General features: G+C 38.4%; 1 protein-coding gene across 1 annotated transcript in view; it reads left to right on the top strand.

The window, feature by feature from the left end:
* Window positions 1-21,412, top strand: part of AIDA (axin interactor, dorsalization associated) — a 37,156-nt gene that overhangs the window by 8,735 nt on the left and 7,009 nt on the right. The window contains exons 2-7 of the mRNA XM_006742989.3: window positions 257-326; window positions 5,999-6,052; window positions 6,648-6,702; window positions 10,928-10,991; window positions 11,228-11,334; window positions 21,245-21,367. Coding sequence (XP_006743052.1) covers window positions 257-326; window positions 5,999-6,052; window positions 6,648-6,702; window positions 10,928-10,991; window positions 11,228-11,334; window positions 21,245-21,367 — 473 coding nt within the window. The remainder of the gene's footprint in view (window positions 1-256; window positions 327-5,998; window positions 6,053-6,647; window positions 6,703-10,927; window positions 10,992-11,227; window positions 11,335-21,244; window positions 21,368-21,412) is intronic.

Below are 21,412 nucleotides of genomic sequence, written 5' to 3'. Positions count from 1 at the left end.
GTCTGCCTTTGGCTCGGGTCCTGGTCCCAGAGTCCTGGGATTGAGCCCTACATCGGGCTCTCTGCGCGCGGCGGGAAACCTGCTTCTCCCTCTCCCACTCCCCCTGCTTGTGTTCCCTCTCTCACTGTCTCTGTCTCTGTCAAATAAATAAATAAAATCTTTAAAAAAAATAAAGATTTAAATTATTTCACCTTGTTGCACTTGGGATAGTTTGCTTTCCTTCAATTCTAAAGAATATGTTTTTTTCTTCTTACAGATTAGCAAGACATCTACAAAAAGAGGCCCAAGCTCAACACAATAATTCTGAATTCACAGAAGAACAAAAGGTACTATAAAATAATGTCTACATATTATCAGATTCCAAATGAAAAGGATTCTGTCTTTCAAGCCATTAAGCAAAAACAACAGAAACTGTTATACTTGAGTACAAAGAATGACACTGATTATGCATTGGGGAACATAAAGTGATCGCTGAGAGATGATTTACTACTTAGTGACTTTCTCACTTGATGAATTTCTCGACTCAGCCATTTAGACTTTAACTTTAGTGGAGACTGTCTACACTCTGGTTGGGAGAGGGGTAGATTCCAGAGGCTGAAGTTTGACTGTGAGTAATTATGTCCAACTTCAGTACTTATTTAACTCTGAATTTTCTTAACCCCTTCTTCCTCCTCTCAAAACAAACACAAAGGGGCGCCTGGGTGGCTCAGTCATTAAGCGTCTGCCTTTGGCTCAGGTCGGGATCCCGGGGTCCTGGGATCGAGCCCTGCATCGGGCTCCCTGCTCAGCGGGAAGCCTGCTTCTCCCTCTCTCACTCCCCCTGCTTGTGTTCCCTCTCTCGCTGTGTCTCTGTCAAATAAATAAATAAAATCTTTAAAAAAAAAGCAAAAAACACAAAGCCAAAAGAAAAAAAAAAAAACAAAAGCCATCACTGAAAAAAATTAATAGTAAAATAATAATTTTATTTATTTTTAAGATTTTATTTATTTGACAGAGAGAGCACAAGTAAGGGGAGCGTCAGGCAGAGGGAGAGGGAGAAGCAGGCTTTCAACTGAGCAAGGAGCCTGATACGGGGCTCTATCCCAGGACCCTGGAATCATGACCCGAGCCAAAGGCAGATGAGCAAGCAACTGAGCCACCCAGGCGCCCCTAAAATAATAATTTTTAAAAAATTGTTCAAGTCAAGAATTTGGCATAAGAATCCATCAGCAAAATAAATGCATAAGGTTGCAAAATGTCTCAGTGGTGCTCTTGAATTAAGATTTTAATGTGTTGAGTCAATGCCCTGGACTTTTAGAGATTATAAAAAGTGGGATGGATACTTTAAGAAGCTTTGCTTTCAAAGAGTGGGAAGAAACAGGAAGAAACAAGTCCCATTTTTTTCCTGGCTCAGAGTATCTAGTGTTAAGTCAAATTTTAATCTTGTAGATAATGAAAAAATATTACTGTGTCAGTTTTTCCCTCATCTCTTAAGAAAAGACACTGTGAAAACTGTAGTGACTTAATTTGTTTTTATTAATCATTTTTCTGTACAAGGGGTGGGAATGGTTTTCTGCACGTGTTTTAAGTAAGCCTAAGATTTATTTTAGTCCTTTTGCCTATATTCATTTGACTCTACTTATAGATGTTTGAACAAATAAAAACTCTAAAGATTAGGATTAGCTATATTTCTTACACAAGTCAGGATATTTGCATTTTAAAAATACTTGGTATCTACATCCTCTACTGTACTTTTTTTGTATTGAGAAAAGAAAACATCACTACAATTCAGAGGTGCATTTTTCTTTTTTCCTTTACAGTTGTTAATGTATGCAGTAGATTTAGGAAATTTAGGATTTGAGCCCTGGAAAATAATTACCACAAAAGAAATGATTGGTTTGCTTGAGGAAAGGAACAAAGACTATATGCTTTATCACCTCTATAAGATTTGTAAACTCTAGGAATTGATTAGGAAGTGATCAGCTGACATCACAAAATTAATTTTGAAACAATCTCAAATATTTGAGTCTGCAAATTAATAGCTAACAGAGTGTTATGAATATGGAAACAGATGAAAGCTTAGGGAATTTCTAAAAAGTTTCATGACCCCCCCCCCCCATACTTTAATCACCTATTTGCCTTGTCTTACTTATATGCTTTGTCACCAGCACCTCTTGCTTAGGTATAGGGCCTATGAGCAACATGACCTCAAATAGTAGGTGAGTTGACCTAAAACAAAGCACAGTTTTTAAAATGCCATCAAGAAATGAGCTTTTTCATACAATGATTAAACCATCAAGAAAAAATAAACTTTTTCTTAATTTTCTTTAACTTTCTAAGGCTGAAGCTGATGTTCGATAATGCTCTTTATCTTTTAATTTATAGCTGTTCCTTAGCTGCCTTTTTTTCAGTTTACACAGACCCGCAGGTCTTACACTCCCATAAGGCCTGGGAGGCAGCATGACCTAGAGGAAAAGCCTGAGATCTGGACTTGGTCTTGAATCTGGGCTCTGTCCCCGGCCCTTATTTCCTTATGTATGAGATGAGGGATTAGATAACCCTAAATGATCTTAGAAGATATCCCTACATCTTCTAATGACTCATACCTTTGAAGTTTTCTGTACCTCCTCCTTCCCTGGAGGCCTGATTTCGGAGGGATTTGTTATTTATAATACCTGCCTAAGGGGCACCTGTGGCTGCCACTTGTGTACCTGCCTGCCTATTCCTTGGGCTCAGAGAAGGACCCCCAAATCATTCTGTACTACATTAGGAACCCAAGGCAAGTTGTATGCATTTACAAATTTAATTTTCTTTAAAAATACAAGTGAAACATTCACAATGGGCCAAAAAAACCCATACTGACATACAGACCTTATTTTTGAATGTCACACAAGAGGCTCCAAGTTAATGATTAGGAAACAAAGACTTCCCAGATGTGATCTGGGGGAACACTGGCTCTGAAAAATTAATAGATGTTATTTGAACAGGGAGTTTGTGACTTGTCAGGGCTTTTAATATGCTAATGTGTGTGTTGAATTTTTTAAAAGACTTTGGGTAATGGAGTGTTTCTTAAATTTGTTTGCTTTTGGAGCCCCCCCCCCCCTTTATAGAACAGTTCATTGGGTCTAGTGTTCCAAAGAACATGTTATGGGAGATTTCGAAACCAACTGTTAGGTCTGCAAAATTAATTGAATGCCAGATCTGGCACATAAGCCAAAGGAGAAGAAACTCAGTTGCGTTTTCCTCAAAAGAGGAAAAACGCAGAATATACCTTCTATTATTCTAAGCAAAACTGTTCTTTATGTTTTCTATTTTGAATTATAGTTTTTACGCTTTTGCTATTCTCAGTGTTTTTGTAACGGTGACAAATCTTAGAATTATGCTAACCATTCATAGTTTGTGGGACTTCTAAAAATTTTCTTAAAAACCAACCAATATTTCTTTATGAAGCTTTTTACTGTCTTGCTCACAATAAGCTTTGAAAAATAGTTGATGAATAAATGCTTTGTTGGGTCTTAGGTTATTGATATTTATCCATATTTAACTATTTAAGATCAGAGAAATACTAATTTTTGAGAAAACATACACATCTTCGCAGTATTTATCTTAAATCTAAACTCTAGAGCAGAATTACTGATCTCTCTAAACTTAATCAGTGATTTAAAAAAATCTTCACGTGGATTTGCTATTCATAATATTCTCAAAGATTTCTGTTGGAAAATGAGAAAGTTTAGGGTTCTTATTTGATCCTCCCTTATGATTAGTTGACTTAGCTCTCATTTCAATCCTCAATAGTTTTGTCATTATAACAACTGAGTTTAGTAGCCAAAGAATAGCTGCCAAAAGCTTTCATTCCATTAAATTCCCTACTTTGGTGTCGTAGATTTTCTCATGTAAGTTTCTGGACAGAAGAGAACATCCTGTCTCATGATGCTTAGAAAGTTTTTCCCTGTTTTGAATCGAGTTTGGTAGTAATGAGAGTTCCAGCACTATGCGCTTGTTTTATATTTTATAGGTTCCCCCTTTCCACTGTCTCCTCCACCTTCCCCTCTTTCTCCTATCCCAGCCTCCCCCTGGCTAGAGGGTAGATGACTGGCTATTTAAATCAAAAAATTAAGTCTGGATTGAGACGGTACTACTTTATATGTATTTTTTCGATTTTTTCCTTATGTAAATTGAATGTGTTTTAGCAAAATTAACTTGGCTCTTTGTCTGTTTTTTTCCCATCTTTTCCTTAGCTGCTTTTTATTAATTTCCCTACCAATGACAAAATAGCCAGTATTCTAAAAACGAGAACATTTTCCATTTCTGTACCGTATTAAGCATGAGCAGTTAATTTGAATGAGGTGCTAATAATTTAAATTTTTTAAAACTAAACTTCGTTTACCTTCAGTGCTTAGTCTTAATGTACCTTAGTTAATAGTCAGTATTTAATATGTGGACACAAGTGACCTGGTACTGCTTAATCATTTTTCCTAACCATTTGTTTCTAAGAAAGGTGACACGGTTACAGTAGCAGGCACTTGATTTTGACATCAATAAATGCTGCATGTTTTAAAAGTCATTGCTGCAGCTGAAAATGATAGTGTTTCGCTCCCTTTTAATACTGATGTTGGGTGTGGTCCCTTAAAGTAGTTATGAATAATGCCTATTGGTATTTTGCCATAGTTCAGTAGATTCTGTGTAAAAAGCTGTTGCTTCTGCTTAACTTGCAGAAATGTTTAAATTTAAAATAGGTTGTTAGTGGAATCGTAATTGTTAAACTGCATTTTACCTTAAATGTTAACAGTCTCAAATCAAATGGATTTTATAGTAAATGAAAGAGAGTTAATATTTCTAAAGACTTACTCATTGATACATCTCACTTAATACAGAATCCTTTTTAGAAAGCATTTTTAAAAGAACCTAAAAAGTATGGCCAAATGGTATTAAAATAAGTATATCACTTTATTGTACATAGATCAGACATAGTCTGATTCACATTTACCCGGAATAACCTGACTGCTCTTACCTGTAGTCTTTGCCCTTTTCTCCCCCAGCCTGTGGAGACCGTTGTCTTAACAGTCTTCCTAAAGGTCATTCTTCTATTCAAAAACCTCTGTGTAATTTATTGCTACAGTAATAACAGATTCCTCCGCTCGTCCTGGAAGGTCCCCTTCAGAAAGACCATGGCTTCCCCCAGCACACGTGCGCGCACCCACTCACTTTTCATGTTTCAAACCTAATATCCCTCTGCTTTCAGTTTGAGACTTTAGACAACTGAACTGTGAGTTTTCTAAACTCTTCAGTTTGACAAATCCTCCCAGTTACTGGGGCTTGATTTCTAACACAGATTCTTGCACAGTTTCTTCATGTGTAATGGCTCACTTTGCTAAAGCTGATAAGAATCAAGTGTCTCTTCTTTATATTACAGTGATTTTGTAGAGTCTCATCTCACATAATATAACTTGAGCTTGTTAAAAGCAAGGACTATACCCTATTATTTTTATCCATCTTATAGCCCACCTAAGACAGATCTGACTATAAAACTTGCCACCATTCATCACAAGTATTGATTTTGCTGAGTATTACCTACATATTTAATTAGACGAGTCAAGATTGGACCTATTTCAAAATGAAATGATACCATTTTGCTAGCTTTCAGATATTTTTTATTTTAAATCTTTTAGCGAATTTCAGGCTTAATGGAGATTAAGAGAAGGCAAAGCTTGGGAGGGAAGATGTTGGAAGTCCTTTTCATTGACCTTTAAATAAATCTAAAGCTGTCATCAGAGCAAACTTGATTTAAAATTGGTCGTGGTACAGTTAGGTCAGGAGAGAATATGGACTCACATTCTCTCCCTTATCCTAGCCCTTTGCCTCCTGTTTCTCTTTTCTAAAATCTGCAAGATGCTACAAAGAAATAAAATTTAACTTTAAAAAAAGTATAGATCCCTTACTAATAAAAATTAACTCCATGGTTTTGACAACTAACAGTTGCAATATATTTGGTATTTATAGCTTTTTCTTTTTCCTACAGAAAACCATAGGCAAAATTGCAACATGTTTGGAATTACGAAGTGCAGCTTTACAGGTAAACACAGGTTTTTTTCCTGCTTTCTAAGAAAAAATCATTATGAACTATTCTAATAAACTTTAAGCATTAATGCTAAAAGCAGTATTGTCTCAGAAGAGATTTCTAGCAATAGGAATTCATGGGTTAAACTCCTATTAAAAGATTTAGTTCATATTTAATAAACTGTAGAGAGAAAAGATATAACGTCAGTTTTTTGTTATTTTTAGCCCAAATGTTCCAAAATATAAAAATAAACAAAAACCAGTTTGGGACTTTTTCTTTTTTTTTTTTTTTTTTTTAAGATTTTATTTGTCAGAGAGAGAGCACAAGAAGGGGAGTGGCAGGCAAAGGGAGAAGCAGGCTGCCCCGCTGAGCAATGAGCCCGATGCGGGACTCGATCCTAGGACCCTGGGATTATGACCTGAGCCGAAGGCAGACCTTAACCAACTGATCTACCCAGGCATCCCGGGACTTCATTTTCTACTTTGAAAGCATGAAATGGATTCATTTATTTTGTCCACTTTTTCAATATTTAGTTCTTGCCACTTAAAAGACATAGGGTATAGTGAAATCTTTGTAATAAAAAGATGTAATATGCATATTTTAAATTCAGTCCACACAGTCTCAAGAAGAATTTAAACTGGAGGACCTGAAGAAGCTAGAACCAAGTAAGTTTTATTTTATATTTTTAGTGGTATTCCTTTAGGAAACTACTTAATTCATTATAGATATTAAGATTATTTAGCATAGGTACTTATTCATTTCTGTTCCTACCTAGTCCTATGTGATTTTTTTTGTGCTTTTATAATTTCTGTAATATTTATAGTAATTATTATTCTGTTCACCATTATAGAATATGAAAAGTGGTTTGATTCCAGGTTCTATCTCATTCATATGTTTCAGCCTTTGTTTTAATCACTTTAATAAGACTATAATTACTTTGGTAAGCACTTAGAGTAGAGTTTACTGGAGAGCATAAAGTTACAGTTATTGATGCCCGTTTATACTACATGTCCTTGGAAACTATAGTCTAGCTGTTTGCGATGCTCTACAAAAGGTTTCCTTGTTGTCCCCATTTTCCTGTCCCTTCTTGAAAGCTTTTTTGAAGTAAACATTTGCTTCAAATGTTTTGGTGGTTAGGATGTGCCAAATAAGATTTTCTTATTGGTTCACATGAATGTTCTCTTAGAGGAATGTTTTCTTATTGTTCATATGAATGTTCTTTTTGCAAAGTAGGCAAAGGCACGAGTACTGAATACCACCAACGGTCCACCACATTTTTATCACCCCAGAAAGAAACCCTGTCTTGTTTAGCCCACACCTGCTTCCCCTACTCCTCAGTTCCCGGCCCTAGGCAGTCATTAATTCACTTTCTGTCTTGTGAATGTGCCTGTTGTGGACATTTTGTATAAATGGAATCCTATCACATATGGTCCTTTGTGACTGATTATATATGTAAGATTATTTTAAGAAAAGCACATTGATGGCTTTTAAAAAAGATTAGCTGCAGTGAGGATGTCTGTTGTGTAGTGGTTTTAAAGATTATGTTTGATTTTTTTTTTTTTTTTAAATGATGATGATAATTAGGATTTGGGCTTTCTATTTAGTCACAGTTTTCCATTAGTTTTTGTTTGTTTTTCGGTGTGTTTCCAAATAAAATTTTAGAGTGTTACAGATTTCTCCTATTGCCTTGTAGGATCTTTCATTGATATTAATGGTTACCGTTACCATTAACCCAAACACTCCCATAAGTCCATTCAGCTGCAGTTGGCTGACTGCATGACCTTACAGCTTGTAAATGCCAGAACTGGGTTTTAGCCAGGATTCTAAGTGACCCCAAAGCCTATGCTCCTGCCACTATATTCTCTTGTGATGCCTGTAATGGTGCGGTGTTGACATCAATCCTAAAGATCATGGGTTTCCAGTTCGAGCTCTTGAGGGATTACTGACCCACGTGTTAGTGGCAGATTGGGCTAAAATCCGCATTAGTCTTCCATTTCTTGCTTTTTTGTTTGCTTGTTTTTGTTTTTTAAGATTAGGGGTGGGAATGGAAAGGAAACGTAGTATTGGAATCTATTTTGTTATATTCTAATCTATATAGTGCTTTTCATTTGGACCTTTCCCTTCATCGTACTTAGTTATCTTTTTAGGTGATTTTAATTTGCTATTGCCTTTTAAAGGAATGTAAATGTGTATATTATATCTGAGGCTATGCTCTATAGTTTTGCATCTCTCCAAGCTAGGCACTTGTTAGGAGTTACTTTATCAGAATTAAACATTTTCTACAAATTGGTATTTGAATAGATTTCAGATTAAGTCAAGCTAGTTTCTGCCTCTTTTTATACTGTAAGGAAAGGAAAATTAATATGTGGGACTTGGTTTATTCTGCTAATGTAGGTTTTAAGGTTAAAAAAAAAGTCTCTGGATAATCCTGTGTGAAACTAGTACAAGTAAGATTTTGAAAGTACTATTTATTTCATTTTTTGATGTTAATCCACCTTTCAGATGGGAAGAACTTACTCATTTTACCCACCAGAAAAATGAAACAAGTCAGCCACAGAAGCAGAACACACTTTGTTGACAGTGTGTCTGTCATTTTCAGAGTGTGGCCTTCAGGAGGGTGGCAGGCCATGCTCTGTGAGAGTGGGCTGGGAGTGCTGAGTTTCTCCTGGCAGAGGTGCTCCATCAGATGTCAGCTGTGGGGTGAGCCACGTGGTCCCCAAACCATGATGGGCTCCGTGCTCATGATAATACCTTCCAGGAAATTACAAGCCAAACCAGTACCTGCCTCAGGGCCTTTGTTGTTGTTATAAAGATGTTATTTTTAAGTAATCTCTCCACTCAACGTGGGGCTCGAACTCACAACCCCCGAGATAAAGAGTCGCACGCTCCACCAACTGAGCCAGCTGGGCGCCCCTCTAGCCTGTTGTTTAACACCTGGAAAGCCGTTGCGCCCATGCTGCTTCTGGACGCATCCTCTCATTCCAGGTTATGGCTCACTTGTCTTCCAGCAAGTTACTTTTCTGTCCACCTTAGCCGAAGTTGTCTCCCAGCTCCACTTACACGCTCATCCTGACCCTGTCCTTTGTGATGCTAACCACAGTCTAACAGTACCTTGTTAATTTGTTGCTTTATTTACTGTCTGCTTTTCCTGACCAGAGCCTAAGATCCATAGATGAGAGCAAGAACCCTGTCTTGATCACTGCCATATCTTTAGCACCTAAAACAGGGACTGGAACACAGTGGGCACTTGGTGCCCATTTGTTGAGAGGAAGAAAGAGAAAGGAAAGATGAGGGTAAGAGCTGGAGGGCAAAGAGAATAAGAATGAACAAGAAGCTAGACACAAGTCTCAGACCTCTCACTGAACGACTCAATAAATCGAGTGCATATAATGGAAGTCTGAAAAACCCCTGTGACTCCTGTTGGAGTAAGTCATAAAAGCGCAGCCTGCGCTCTGGGATTTCCCGCTTTGGGATGACAGCATACACACGCCGCAGCTCTTATCTCCAAACTACAGCACTCTGGAATGAGGCTGCGTAAGTTGAGTACAAAATCCTAGGAACTTTTTGGATTGCTCGGTTAATGCCATTACTTCACCTTCCTGTAACTGCAGGTAGTTACTGAAGACCCATAACGCCAGATACGAAGCACTAAATTACATACTTCTAGTAACTCTGTAAGGTATCCATATTCATAGTAGCTCTCTAAATGTAGGCAGAGTTATAGAACGTCTTTTTTTTTTTTTTTTTAAAGATTTTATTTATTTATTTGAGAGAGAGAGAATGAGAGACAGAGAGCATGAGAGGGAGGAGGGTCAGAGGGAGAAGCAGACTCCCTGCCGAGCAGGGAGCCCGATGCGGGACTCGATCCAGGGACGCCAGGATCATGACCTGAGCCGAAGGCAGTCGCTTAACCAACTGAGCCACCCAGGCGCCCGAACGTCTTTTTTTTTTTAATTAAAGTTTTTGGTTTGTTTTTTTTTTTTTAAAGATTCCATTTATTTGTCAGAGAGAGAGAGAAAGAGCACAAGCAGGGGAAGTGGCAGAGGGGGAAGCAGGCTCCCCACTGAGCAAGGAGCCCGTTGCGGGACTCTGTCCCAGGACCCTGTCCCAGGACCTTGGGATCATGACCTGAGCCGAAGGCAGCCGCTTAACCAACTGAGCCCCCAGGCATCCCTAGAACATCTCTCTTAAAGTTTACATGCCAGAATGTAATTATGGACCATACCCTAATGCAGAAGGTGGTGGGTGCCATGTTATCTGAAGACTTCTCTTGAGGGTAAATCCCTCTTTGTGTATTTGTCCATGTATGTATGTAGATATATGTGTGTAATAAACTATCGGCATATCATACAATTTCCATATGCCGATGTGATCAGCCCCTAAACTGTCTTAGGGGCTGATCACATCGGCATATGGAAATTGTAACCAGTTTTATCTAATTTTGCCAGTTTTATGGGGTTGAGGAGAAACCTAATAAGGACATAGACCAAAATAATCTCATGTACCTCTAATTGGTTATCCTTGGACCAGTCTTGTAATTGAAGTACTCCAGGAAGGAGATCTTTTCTTTCTCTGCTGCCCTATATCTCACCTAGGACCTTGTACATACAACTGTTTTGGGGTTTATTTTCTGTGAGGGCTCTGAGATTCTGGAACTTAGTTTCCTTGGAGATCTTACAAAGTACTGGTACCTGGAGTATACTATGGATATTTTCATTTTGCTAAGACCTTCAATGGACGAATGCGTCGTGGCTCTGAATGATGATAAGATTGGGAGTTTTTTTAAGTATTAATATGCATAGTAAAATTGATTAAAAATCAGTCATTTCTAATAAATTTTTTTTTTGATTCATGGAAGAATTTGTGTCTTTCTTTCTGTTTTTATTCTAGTCCTAAAGAATATTCTTACATATAATAAGGAATTCCCATTTGACGTTCAGCCTGTCCCCTTAAGGTAAAATAATTAAGCACCAATATTTGTCTTCTTATTTTATTGTCTTATCTTTTACCTAGTTTTCGGATATATCTGCATTTTTTATATCAGTATTGATATCTTTAATATCAGTAGGTCAACATTTTTGTGTCAACATTTTTTGTATCCACATCTTACCTGGGAAATGGGTGGCTATAATGCCTCTCTAGGGTGGTTAGTTTTGTAGCTCACTGTTTTGTTTGCCATTTTGCATGTAGAAGAATTTTAGCACCTGGTGAAGAAGAGAATTTGGAATTTGAAGAAGATGAAGAAGAGGGTGGTGCTGGAGCAGGTTCTCCTGATTCCTTTCCTGCTAGAGTTCCCGGTGAGTATCGCTGATTTCAAAACAGGCATAGCTTAATCCAAGGTTAGGGTGTTTAGAACTTATTTTGGTACTTGCCAATCTTAAGCAAATTTTCATAGCCATGGTCTGAAGGTATCTTACTATCTGTGTTGGGTGTACAAGGCCACCCTGAAGTTCAGTGATTTGCTAGGAAGACTCAACAGACTCAGCATATAATTGTATTCACGGCTATGATTTATTGCAATGAGCAAAGACAAGAACAAAGTCAGCAGAGGGAAAAGGTGCACAAGTGAACGAAGTCTGGAGGAAACCAGATGCAGGCTTCTTTTTTTTTTAGATTTTATTTAAATTCAAGTTCATTAACATAGAGTGTATTGTTAGTTTCAGGGGTAGAATTTAGTGGTTCATCAGTTGCATATAATACCCAGTGCTCATTACAAGCGCCCCCCCCTTAATGCCCATCACCCAGTTACCACATGAGGTGCAAGCTTCTGAGAGTCCCCTCCCAGTGGAGTCACATAGGTTGTACTACATGTAAAATGTGTCCGTGGGAAGCTGTTAGAGACTCCGTGCCCAGCGCTGTTCTTAGGGGCTGATCACATCGGCACCCTCTGCTTAGCACTGGCCAGAGTTCCAGACTCCCGGAAGGAAAGTACATATTCAGCATAAACCATATTGTTTGCACAGTTTACAGATAGTGGCCATCCTTATTGGGGGATGGTGGGAACATGCCCGAAATCCAAGTTCCCAGGCTCTAGCCCAGGGGTGGCCTTGCCAGCAGGCCTTCCTGACAATAACAGTCTCAGGCCTGCTATGGTAACTCTTTTCTGTAGACTATTGTAAGCACTTCTTTAATTAATCAGATGTAGTCATTAAGACTGGGTCCAAGGGGAATGGGTACTGAACAAATGCTCTTTTTTCCCCATCTTGTTTTAGGAAAGGAAATAATGTATGGCAAACCGTTTTTATTTGCAGAAGATTTGCAGAAAGGATCTTCCCTTTCTGTAAATGACCTAGGCAGGCACCCTGGATAAGTCTCTTGCCTCTCCCAACCACTGGTTTGCTCTGTTCTGTTCTTATACAGTGCATAGTTTTCATTTCTGGTAAACTAGTTCACTTTAGGTATGATAGCGGTGTGCTGTAAGATTATCATGCATTTTGAAATAGACCCTAGAAGCTTTACAGTAGAGCTAAATACAATTTGTGTGTCATCCAGATAGCTTTCTTGGTAATAAAAGCATAGTAATATTGGGGCACCTGGGTGGCTTAGTCGGTTAAGTGGCTGCCTTCGGCTCAGGTCATGGTCCCGGGGTCCTGGGATCAAGCCCCACATTGGGCTCCCTACTCGTCGGGGAGCCTGCTTCTCCCTCTTCCTCTGCCTGCCTCTCTGCCTACTTGTGCTCTCTCTCTGTCAAATAAATAAATAAAATCTTAAAAAAAAAAAAAAAGTATAGTAGTATTAATACTCCCTGGGGAGGAGGCATTCTGGAGCAGGAACAGCATGGACTTGAACCAACAGACATTTGGGCTGGAGTCTAGGCTCTGACAGTGACTAGTTGAAGGACTTTGCTCTTGTTTCCTAAACCAATCTGAAGCTCAATTTCTTTCTTTATAAAATGGGATAATAACTGCCGAACTCGTCAGTTTACCGTGAAGACGAAACACAGTACTACAGCTAAAGGTGTGAGCACTGTCGGGGTCACATGCTGAACATGTTGTGACGCCTGTGGTTCTCATCGTCCCCTCCCTTCAGTGGGGGTAGCAGGATCTACGCTTTGGGGTCACTGGCGAAATTACAGGCACTAGAGATGGTAGCTCTTAGTGCAAATGTTTCTTTGGTACAAGGGCGTTATTTCCAATCGGCTTCACTTTATGAAGAGTTGTATATTTTTCTTATTTTGTCATATACTTAGGAAATTTCAAATTGGCCGAGCTGGTGAGAGAAATTACTTTGTTGTCTTATGACTGAATAATTGTCATTCCCTTTTCAAACCACATATTGTAATTGATGTAGCTTCCAGTGCTATAAATTTCAATCTGTACTTTGATAGCAGATAAGATCCTTAAAGTAGATGATGTAAACCATGATACAGATTAAGGTCTTTATGGGGTTCAGGTTGCTGAGTTGAAGAAAAACTTGTACCTTAAACTAAATCCACTTGCTATGTAGGATTAAGCCCAAACTAAATAGATTTTTGTATTCTGACATAGCATCGTGATATCTCATTTCAGAGATACAGAAAGGTTACTGAACCCTTATGTTCGCTGAATTTCTTTTTCCTGAAAGTAAGAAAGAGCACATATAGTTTAATTAACTGTATTTAGTTTGTGATTTGAGCGTTATTAACTAATTTGTAGAGGCGCCTGGGTGGCTCAGTCGGTTAAGTGTCTGACTTCAGCTCAGGTTGTGATCCCAGGGTCCTGGGATTGAGCTCCTCCTCTGGCTCCCTGCTCAGTGGGGAGTCTGCCTCTCCCTCTCCTCCTCCCCCCCTCCCCAGCTCATTCTCTCTCTCAAATAAATAAAATCTTTTTTAAAAAATTTGTAGTTATACTTACTGAAATCATTGAAATAGGAAGATGACATTTGACATTTAATTGTAAAGCAGGAAAACATTTCTTTTTCTTATATCTTTTCTTTTTCCTGAAGAATCCTGAATCACTGAATTCAAGATTTCAGTGATGCCTAGGCGGTGTCTGCATTTTGGTGGCTAAAGGGTTCTAAGAATTGTGACTTTTTATTTGTCACCTTTGTTCTTATATAATTTATTGAGTTGTAGGTTTGTTGTGACTTTTTTAAAGTCACATTTACTGAAGTATCATTTACATGTATAAAATTAATGTTTTTTAAAAAGTGTGTAGTTTGTAAGTTTTGACAAATGCATACAGTTGTGTAAACACTACCACTATAAGGCTGATGAAGAATGGTATCGTATGTGATATGGTATGACTCAGAGTAGTTTTTTTCCCATTTAAAATTAAAAATGACTGGGCGCCTGGGTGGCTCAGTTGGTTAAGCGACTGCCTTCGACTCAGGTCATGATCCTGGAGTCCCGGGATTGAGTCCCGCATCGGACTCCCTGCTCGGCAGGGAGTCTGCTTCTCCCTCTGACCCTCCCCCCTCTCATGCTCGCTCTATCTCATTCTCTCTCTCAAATAAATAAATAAAATCTTTAAAAAAATAAAAAATAAAAAATAAATAAAATTAAAAATGACTTTCATCCAACCTTTCTTGAAGGAAAAAAAAGACAAAAAAGCTTTCTTAATAACTACTTTTTTCTTTTCAAAACTTTAAAAACTCATAAGGCAAACATAATTGTTAAATAATTTGCTTAAGTCAAATTGAGATTTAATTTGTCTAAAGGTAGGCTTAGGGGGGCGCCTGGCTGCCTTAGTAAGTTAAGTGTTTGACTTCAGCTCAGGTCATGGTCTCAGGGTCCTGGGACCGAGCCCCACTTGGTGGGGAGTCTTCTTCCCCTCTCCCATTCTGCCCTTCCCCCCCCCACTCGTCTTCTCTGCCTCTGTCTCCCTGTCTCTCAAATAAATAGAATCTTTAAAAATAATAAAGGTAGGCTTGGTAGATTTTACTTAAATAAAGGATATAAATTTACAACCTGTTATTTATGTCCAGAAAATTTAGACAGCGTTGAATAGTAAAGCTACTAAAATCATAAGCAAAGCAATATGAATTTAAAAATAGCCCAAGACACAATTTTTCAAGATTTTAAAAAACATTTTCTTATTGAATGACATGATCAAGCTCAAATATAGGCTTAGCCATTTCAAAATTATTATACGAGTATGTTGATATATCTCTATATAGGCTTAAATATGTGTACACATGTTTATTTTTGAAACTAAAAATAAATAATGTAATTTATCTTTTAAAGTGGAAACAGTTTTAATATTCACTTGGGAAAAACATCTTTCATAAAAGGAGAATCTGCCATTGGCTTTGAAAGTTAGATAAGCAACCCTCCCCCCTTTTTTTTTTTTTTTAAGAGAAAGAGCACTTGCGGGTTGGGGGGAGTAGATCTTAAGCAGGCTCCACGCATGCCGAAATCAGGAGTCAGATGTTTAACCAACTGAGCCACCCAGACACCCCAGAGGTCCCCTTTGACTGTCAAAAAAAAATCCATAATCAAAGTGAAAAAGACACATAAGGAGCTGACATCCTTAATATATAAGAAATCTTTAAGCTGTGACAACAAAGGCCACAAGCACATTAGAAAATTGGGCAAAGGACATGGACAGTTTACTCACACAAATATGTACAAGTGGCCCTTAAACATGTGAAAAGATGTAACATAATAGACATACAAATTAAAACTGTTGCTGAGGCTGCAGGGAACATGCTCATTCATTGCTGGCAAGAGAACAAACGGTACAGTCACTCTGGAGGGGAATTCATCAATATCTAACAATAACAAAATTAGACATTTTTTCTTAGGCCCAGCAATCCATCTCACTTCTAGGAATTTTTTCTGAAGATACATCTCCAATAAAATTTTTTTAAAAAAATCAAAAACTGGCATATAGCCGGTTATTTATCGTGGTATTATTTGTAATAGTAAAATATTAGAAACAGCCTGAATGCCATACATAGATTGGCTGAGTAAACTATGATACACAGAATACTACAGATTACAATTAGGAAAATCCCCATGAACTAATGAGTGATTTTTGGAATATATTGTTACAAGTACATCAAGGTGATTCACCTTAAGAAATTGAGAAAAATCTCAGTCTTCTCAATAGATGCAGAAAATGTCTTAAATTCTAGGGGCACCTAGAAACATCATTCGGTTAAGCATCTGCCTTCGGCCCAGGTCATGATCTCAGGGTCCTGGGATCAAGCCCCACATCAGGCTCCCTGCTCAGCGTGAAGTCTCCCTCTGCCCTTCCCCACCACTCATGCTTGCTTGCTCGCTCTCATATAAATAAATAAAATTAAATTTTAAATAATTAAATTCTAAATCTGTTTTTGAGTTTAAAAAAATTCTAGCAGACTGGGTGGCTCAGGCAGCTAAGCGTCTGACTCTTGATTTCAGCTCTGGTCCTGATCTCAGGGTTGTGAGATGGAGCCCCAAGTCCAGCTCCATGCTCAGTGGGGAATTTGCTGGAGATTCTCTCCCTCTGCACCTCCCTCCCTCCTAAAATAATAAATAAATAAATCTTTAAAAAAATTTCTAGCAGACTGAGAACAGTACACGTCTGCATGTGTTCTCTAAGGGACACTTAGAGCCAAAATCATACTTGTAAAAATTGAAGCTTTCCTTTTCAGATCAAGAACAAGGCAAGAGTAAGAGTGCCTACTATTACCTTTTTATTAACATTGTCTGGAAGTGCTAGCCAGTACACTAGGACAAGAAAAATAAAAGATAAACATTAGGAGAAGAAAATCCCCTCCCTTTATCTGCAGGTGTTATGAATATATATATAGTACATATAAAAGAATCAACAGATGAGTAATTAGGATTAATAAGAGAGTTTAGTATGCATGGTTCCTTGAAAGAATCAATTCTTAAGTACAGATTTTTTTTTAATCTATAAACAAGCAATAGTTGCTTAGAAAATAAATATTATAACATTTATTATAATATAGAATATCAAATACCTAGTAATAAATCCAACAAAAGAAGTGTAAGACCTTTGTGAAGAAAATAATAAAACTATCAAGAGAAATTAAGAAATCTTTAATAAATGGAAAGGTATAGGGGCGCCTGGGTGGCTCAGTTGGTTAAGCGACTGCCTTCGGCTCAGGTCATGATCCTGGAGTCCCGGGATCGAGTCCCGCATCGGGCTCCCTGCTCGGCAGGGAGTCTGCTTTGCCCTCCTACCCTCTCCCCTCTCATGTGTTCTCTCTCATTCTCTCTCTCTCAAATAAATAAATAAAGTCTTTAAAAAAATAAAAAATAAATAAATAAATGGAAAGGTATATTTCAGTTCATGGGTTGGACGAAGCAGTTTGTAAAGATGTGACTGTTTCTAAAGTTGACCTGAACTTCACTGCAATTCCAGTAGATTTGTTTTAAAGAACTTGACAGCTGTTTTTATAATTTACATGGAAGTGCAAGCGGCCAAAAGTAGTTGACTCTTGGAAAATAATGTTAAGAGGGGAGAATTTGTTTTACCAAATGTCAAGGCTTTTTAGAAAATTATAGTGATTAAGACACTATAGTAGTGGTACAAGGATGGGAAACAGTCCTATGAGACAGAATGGAAAGCCCAGAACAGCCCATGCTTGATTTGTGATCAGGGTGCACTGCAGAGCAATGGGAGAAATGATGGTCTTTTAAATAAGAGTGCTGGGAGGTCTGGGTGGCACAGTCCGTTAAGCATCTGACTTGGTTTCGGCTCAGGCCCCAGTCTCAGGGACATGAGATCGAGCCTCGTGTCAGGCTCCCCACCCATTGGGATTCTCTTTGTCCTCTCCCTCTGCCCCTCCTGCTTGTGCTTCTTTCTCTCTCTCTCTCATCGTTTTTTCATTTGCATTTAATTGTACAATCACTTTGAATTAATTTTTGTCTTTGGTGTGCAAACGGAAAAACGATAAGGCTCTTATAAGAAAACACCTTCATGATCTTGGAGTGGGGAAAGATGCTTGAATAGGACACAGAAAGTGGTGACTGTAAAGGAATTTAGAGATTAAGAAATACGAATATATTAACATTGAGAATTTATCATCATCAGAAGCCACCATTAACAGAGAAGGGCTTAACACGTAAAACTAATCTGTGGTGTTAGAAGTCCCGAACGGTTGTTATCTCTCGGGGGAGAAAATGACTTGGGTCTGCTGGGGACACAGGAGGGCTCCTAGTATGCCGGCAATGTCTTTCCTGAATCTGGTGGTGGTTACACAGGCATGTTCACTTTGTGAAAATTCATCAAGCTGTACTCAGAATTTGTACATGATTTATATACTTTTTAATATGTTATCCTTCAATGTAAAGTTTCTTTTTAAAGGTAAGCCACTGAGAAGCTAGTTACAAACACATATCCAACAAAAGCTCATATCAAACTATTAGAGAATTCCTACAAATAAGAAAAAGATGAACATTCTGATAAAAGATGTGCAAAATAATTGAACAGATACTTCAGAAAAGAGGAAATCCAAATGCTCATTCTAAAATGAAAAGGGGCTCAACCTTAGTCAGTCATGGAGAAACACACATGAAAACTGGATCAACTTTTTTTTTTTTTTTTAAAGATTTTATTTATTTATTTGAGAGAGCATGAGAGGGGAGACAGTCAGAGGGTGAAGCGGACTCCCTGCTGAGCAGGGAGCCCGATGTGGGACTCGATCCCGGGACTCCAGGATCATGACCTGAGCCGAAGGCAGTCGCTTAACCAACTGAGCCACGCAGGCGCCCCTGGATCAACATTTCTTTACACCTAAATTAGCTTAAAAAAGTCTGACTGCCCCAAGCATCATGGGGGGGCGGGGGGGTGCAGTGGGAGCAGTGCTGGAAGGGGGCATCTGCATGAACACTTTGAATACAGATTATCTTCATGTGGTACACAGGAGGGCGATGCCCCATGTGACTTGGTTATCCCTCTCTCTTGCAAATGTGTGCTCACATGCACTAGAATATGTGTACAAGAATGTTACAGCAGCATTGTTCAAACAGTTTCCAAAAACTTGGAGCAGCTCATAATGCCTGTCAACAGAAGAATGGATGCATAAACTGTGCTATATGTTGATAAAACCCATGTACTATACACCAGTGTTATCTAGTCCTACAAATGAACAAATTATAGCTACTGGCAACAAGTCAGATAAATCTCAAGTTCAAAAGCAGGCAAAACATTATTAATACAGTGCTTTTTAGCAATTATTTTGGAAGCCAGCATAGTGGAGAGGGATTAGGAAGAACTTTGGGTGGTGATAGGAGGGAACCCCTGGGGTAATGTTTATCTTTTGACCTAAGTGATGGTTACATGGATGCTTGTTTTCCAGTTTTCATTAGGCTGTGCACTTGTTTTATTTGCCTTTCTAAATATTTGTTAGATTTCACAATAAAATCTTTTAAAAGAGACAGTGGCTGCAGTAAGAAAATGTGTTGAAATATGGCAAAATATCAAAGACCTATTTCATGTGAAAAAGTAATGTTATAATTTTACTTTTGAAATGGTATTGAATACTGCTTTGAGTGTTCCATTTTGGTTTTCTAACTTCTAACCTCTCATAAGCCAAAAGTTTTCTTTAACAAGTATCACCAGTTAAGACTCTTGAATCTTTTTTCTCTTTAAAGATTTTATGTATTTATTTGAGAGAGACAGAGATAGTGAAAGAGAACACAAATTGGGAGGAGAGGGAGAAGCAGGCTCCCCACTGAGCAGGGAGCCCAACGTCAGACTCAGTCTCAGGACCCTGAGATTGTGACCTGAGCTAAAGGCAGATGCTTAACCGACTGAGCCACCCAGGCACCCCAAGACTCTTGAATTTCTCTAGTAATTTTCCTACCATAAAATTAATTCATTGTAAGTGTACAGTTCAGCGACTTTTGATCTGTACTGTTGTACATCTTACCAGTTTGATAGATCTAATTTGAGGACCTTTCCATCACCCCCCAAAATCCCCTCAAGCCTGTTTGCAGCTAATTAAATGTTCTATTTTGAAGGTAGTAAGTTGATTCACATATTTCAGATACTTCATCATTAAAAGTAGGATAACACACTGTTGGACAGAAACATGAAAAATGTCAAAGTTCTTCATGAATGTTAGATACCTTAGTTTGAGATACTATATGCATATTAGATTAAAATCAACTTTGGTTCACATCTGTTCTCGGTAGATGATATGAAATAAACTGTACGGTTGATTTCTTGACGTCATTGTTTTGGTGTGGCTCTGGGTGGTTTTTCAGTTTTAAAAAAATTTAGCTGATATGTATGAGAGGTTTCAAATACGCAGGCACTCTTGCATATGCCATTCTCAACAGGATTAATTTCCGAGAGAAAAGATCAGACAGAATAGAATGCAGAAAGGGGTGGGAAATTAGATTATAAAATTATTTAATTAAATACATAAATATTAAATTGTAAGTTATTTCTTCCATTTATAACTAAAAGATTTGTTGATTAGGACACCTGGATGGCTCAGTCGGTTGGGCATCTGCCTTCAGCTCAGGTCATGATCCCAGGGTCCTGGAATTGAGGCCCATGTCAGGCTTCTTGCCCAGCAGGGAGCCTGCTTCTCCCTCTGCCTGCCACTCCCCCCTGCTTGTGCACATGCTCTCTCTCTCTGACAAATAAATAAAATCTTAAAAAAAAAAAGATTTGTTGATTGATTCTGGTATTAAGCTTCTCAAACTTTGGGATAATATAAGAAAAGTTTAAGGGCGCCTGGGTGACTCAGTCGTTAAGTGTCTGCCTTCGGCTCGGGTCATGATCCCAGGGTCCTGGGATCAAGCCCCGCATCAGGCTCCCTGCTCCTCAGGGAAGCCTGCTTCTCCCTCTCCCACTCCCCCTGCTTGTGTTCCTGCTCTCGCTCTCTCTCTCTGTCAAATAAATAAATAAAATCTTTAAAAAAAAAGTTTAAAAAGCTCTTTGTCTTTTTCTACCACTTCATACAGAGATATGAAATATATCTTATGTAGTATGAGTAAATGTGAAATACATATATATGACATGAGTATATTAAGTATGCGGTAATTTGTAATTGGGCTTCCCGGAGTGAATTGAATCTTTAACAGATTTGACTGATTTACGCTTTAGTGTTGAATATGAATTAAGGAAGTACAGATGTATCTTGTGTCTTACTAAATATTTGTCCAAAAGAATCACATTGAGTGTTTGGAAGTTTTGGAAACTACAGCAATGCCTGGTGAGTTGCGAAGTCTGTTAAGTGCAAGGCTGTATCTTCTCTGTGCTGTTCCAGTATTTGCCCTGCAGTTGCTCCAGAGCTCACTTTTTGCCCTTCTCTCGTCAGGCACTTTACTACCCAGGCTGCCGTCAGAGCCAGGAATGACGTCACTCACCATCAGAATTGAGAAAATTGGCCTGAAGGATGCGGGGCAGTGCATCGATCCCTATATCACAGTTAGCGTAAAGGGTAAATAACTCTGTCTGCGTTTTCCCCTCTGGCGAACTGTGTTAT

Source organism: Leptonychotes weddellii, chromosome 6, assembly GCF_054177405.1.
Source record: "Leptonychotes weddellii isolate Sample4059 chromosome 6, ASM5417740v2, whole genome shotgun sequence".
NCBI lineage: Eukaryota > Metazoa > Chordata > Mammalia > Carnivora > Phocidae > Leptonychotes > Leptonychotes weddellii.
Note: the sequence above shows the minus strand (reverse complement) of the source record. Positions and strands in the feature narration are given on the sequence as shown.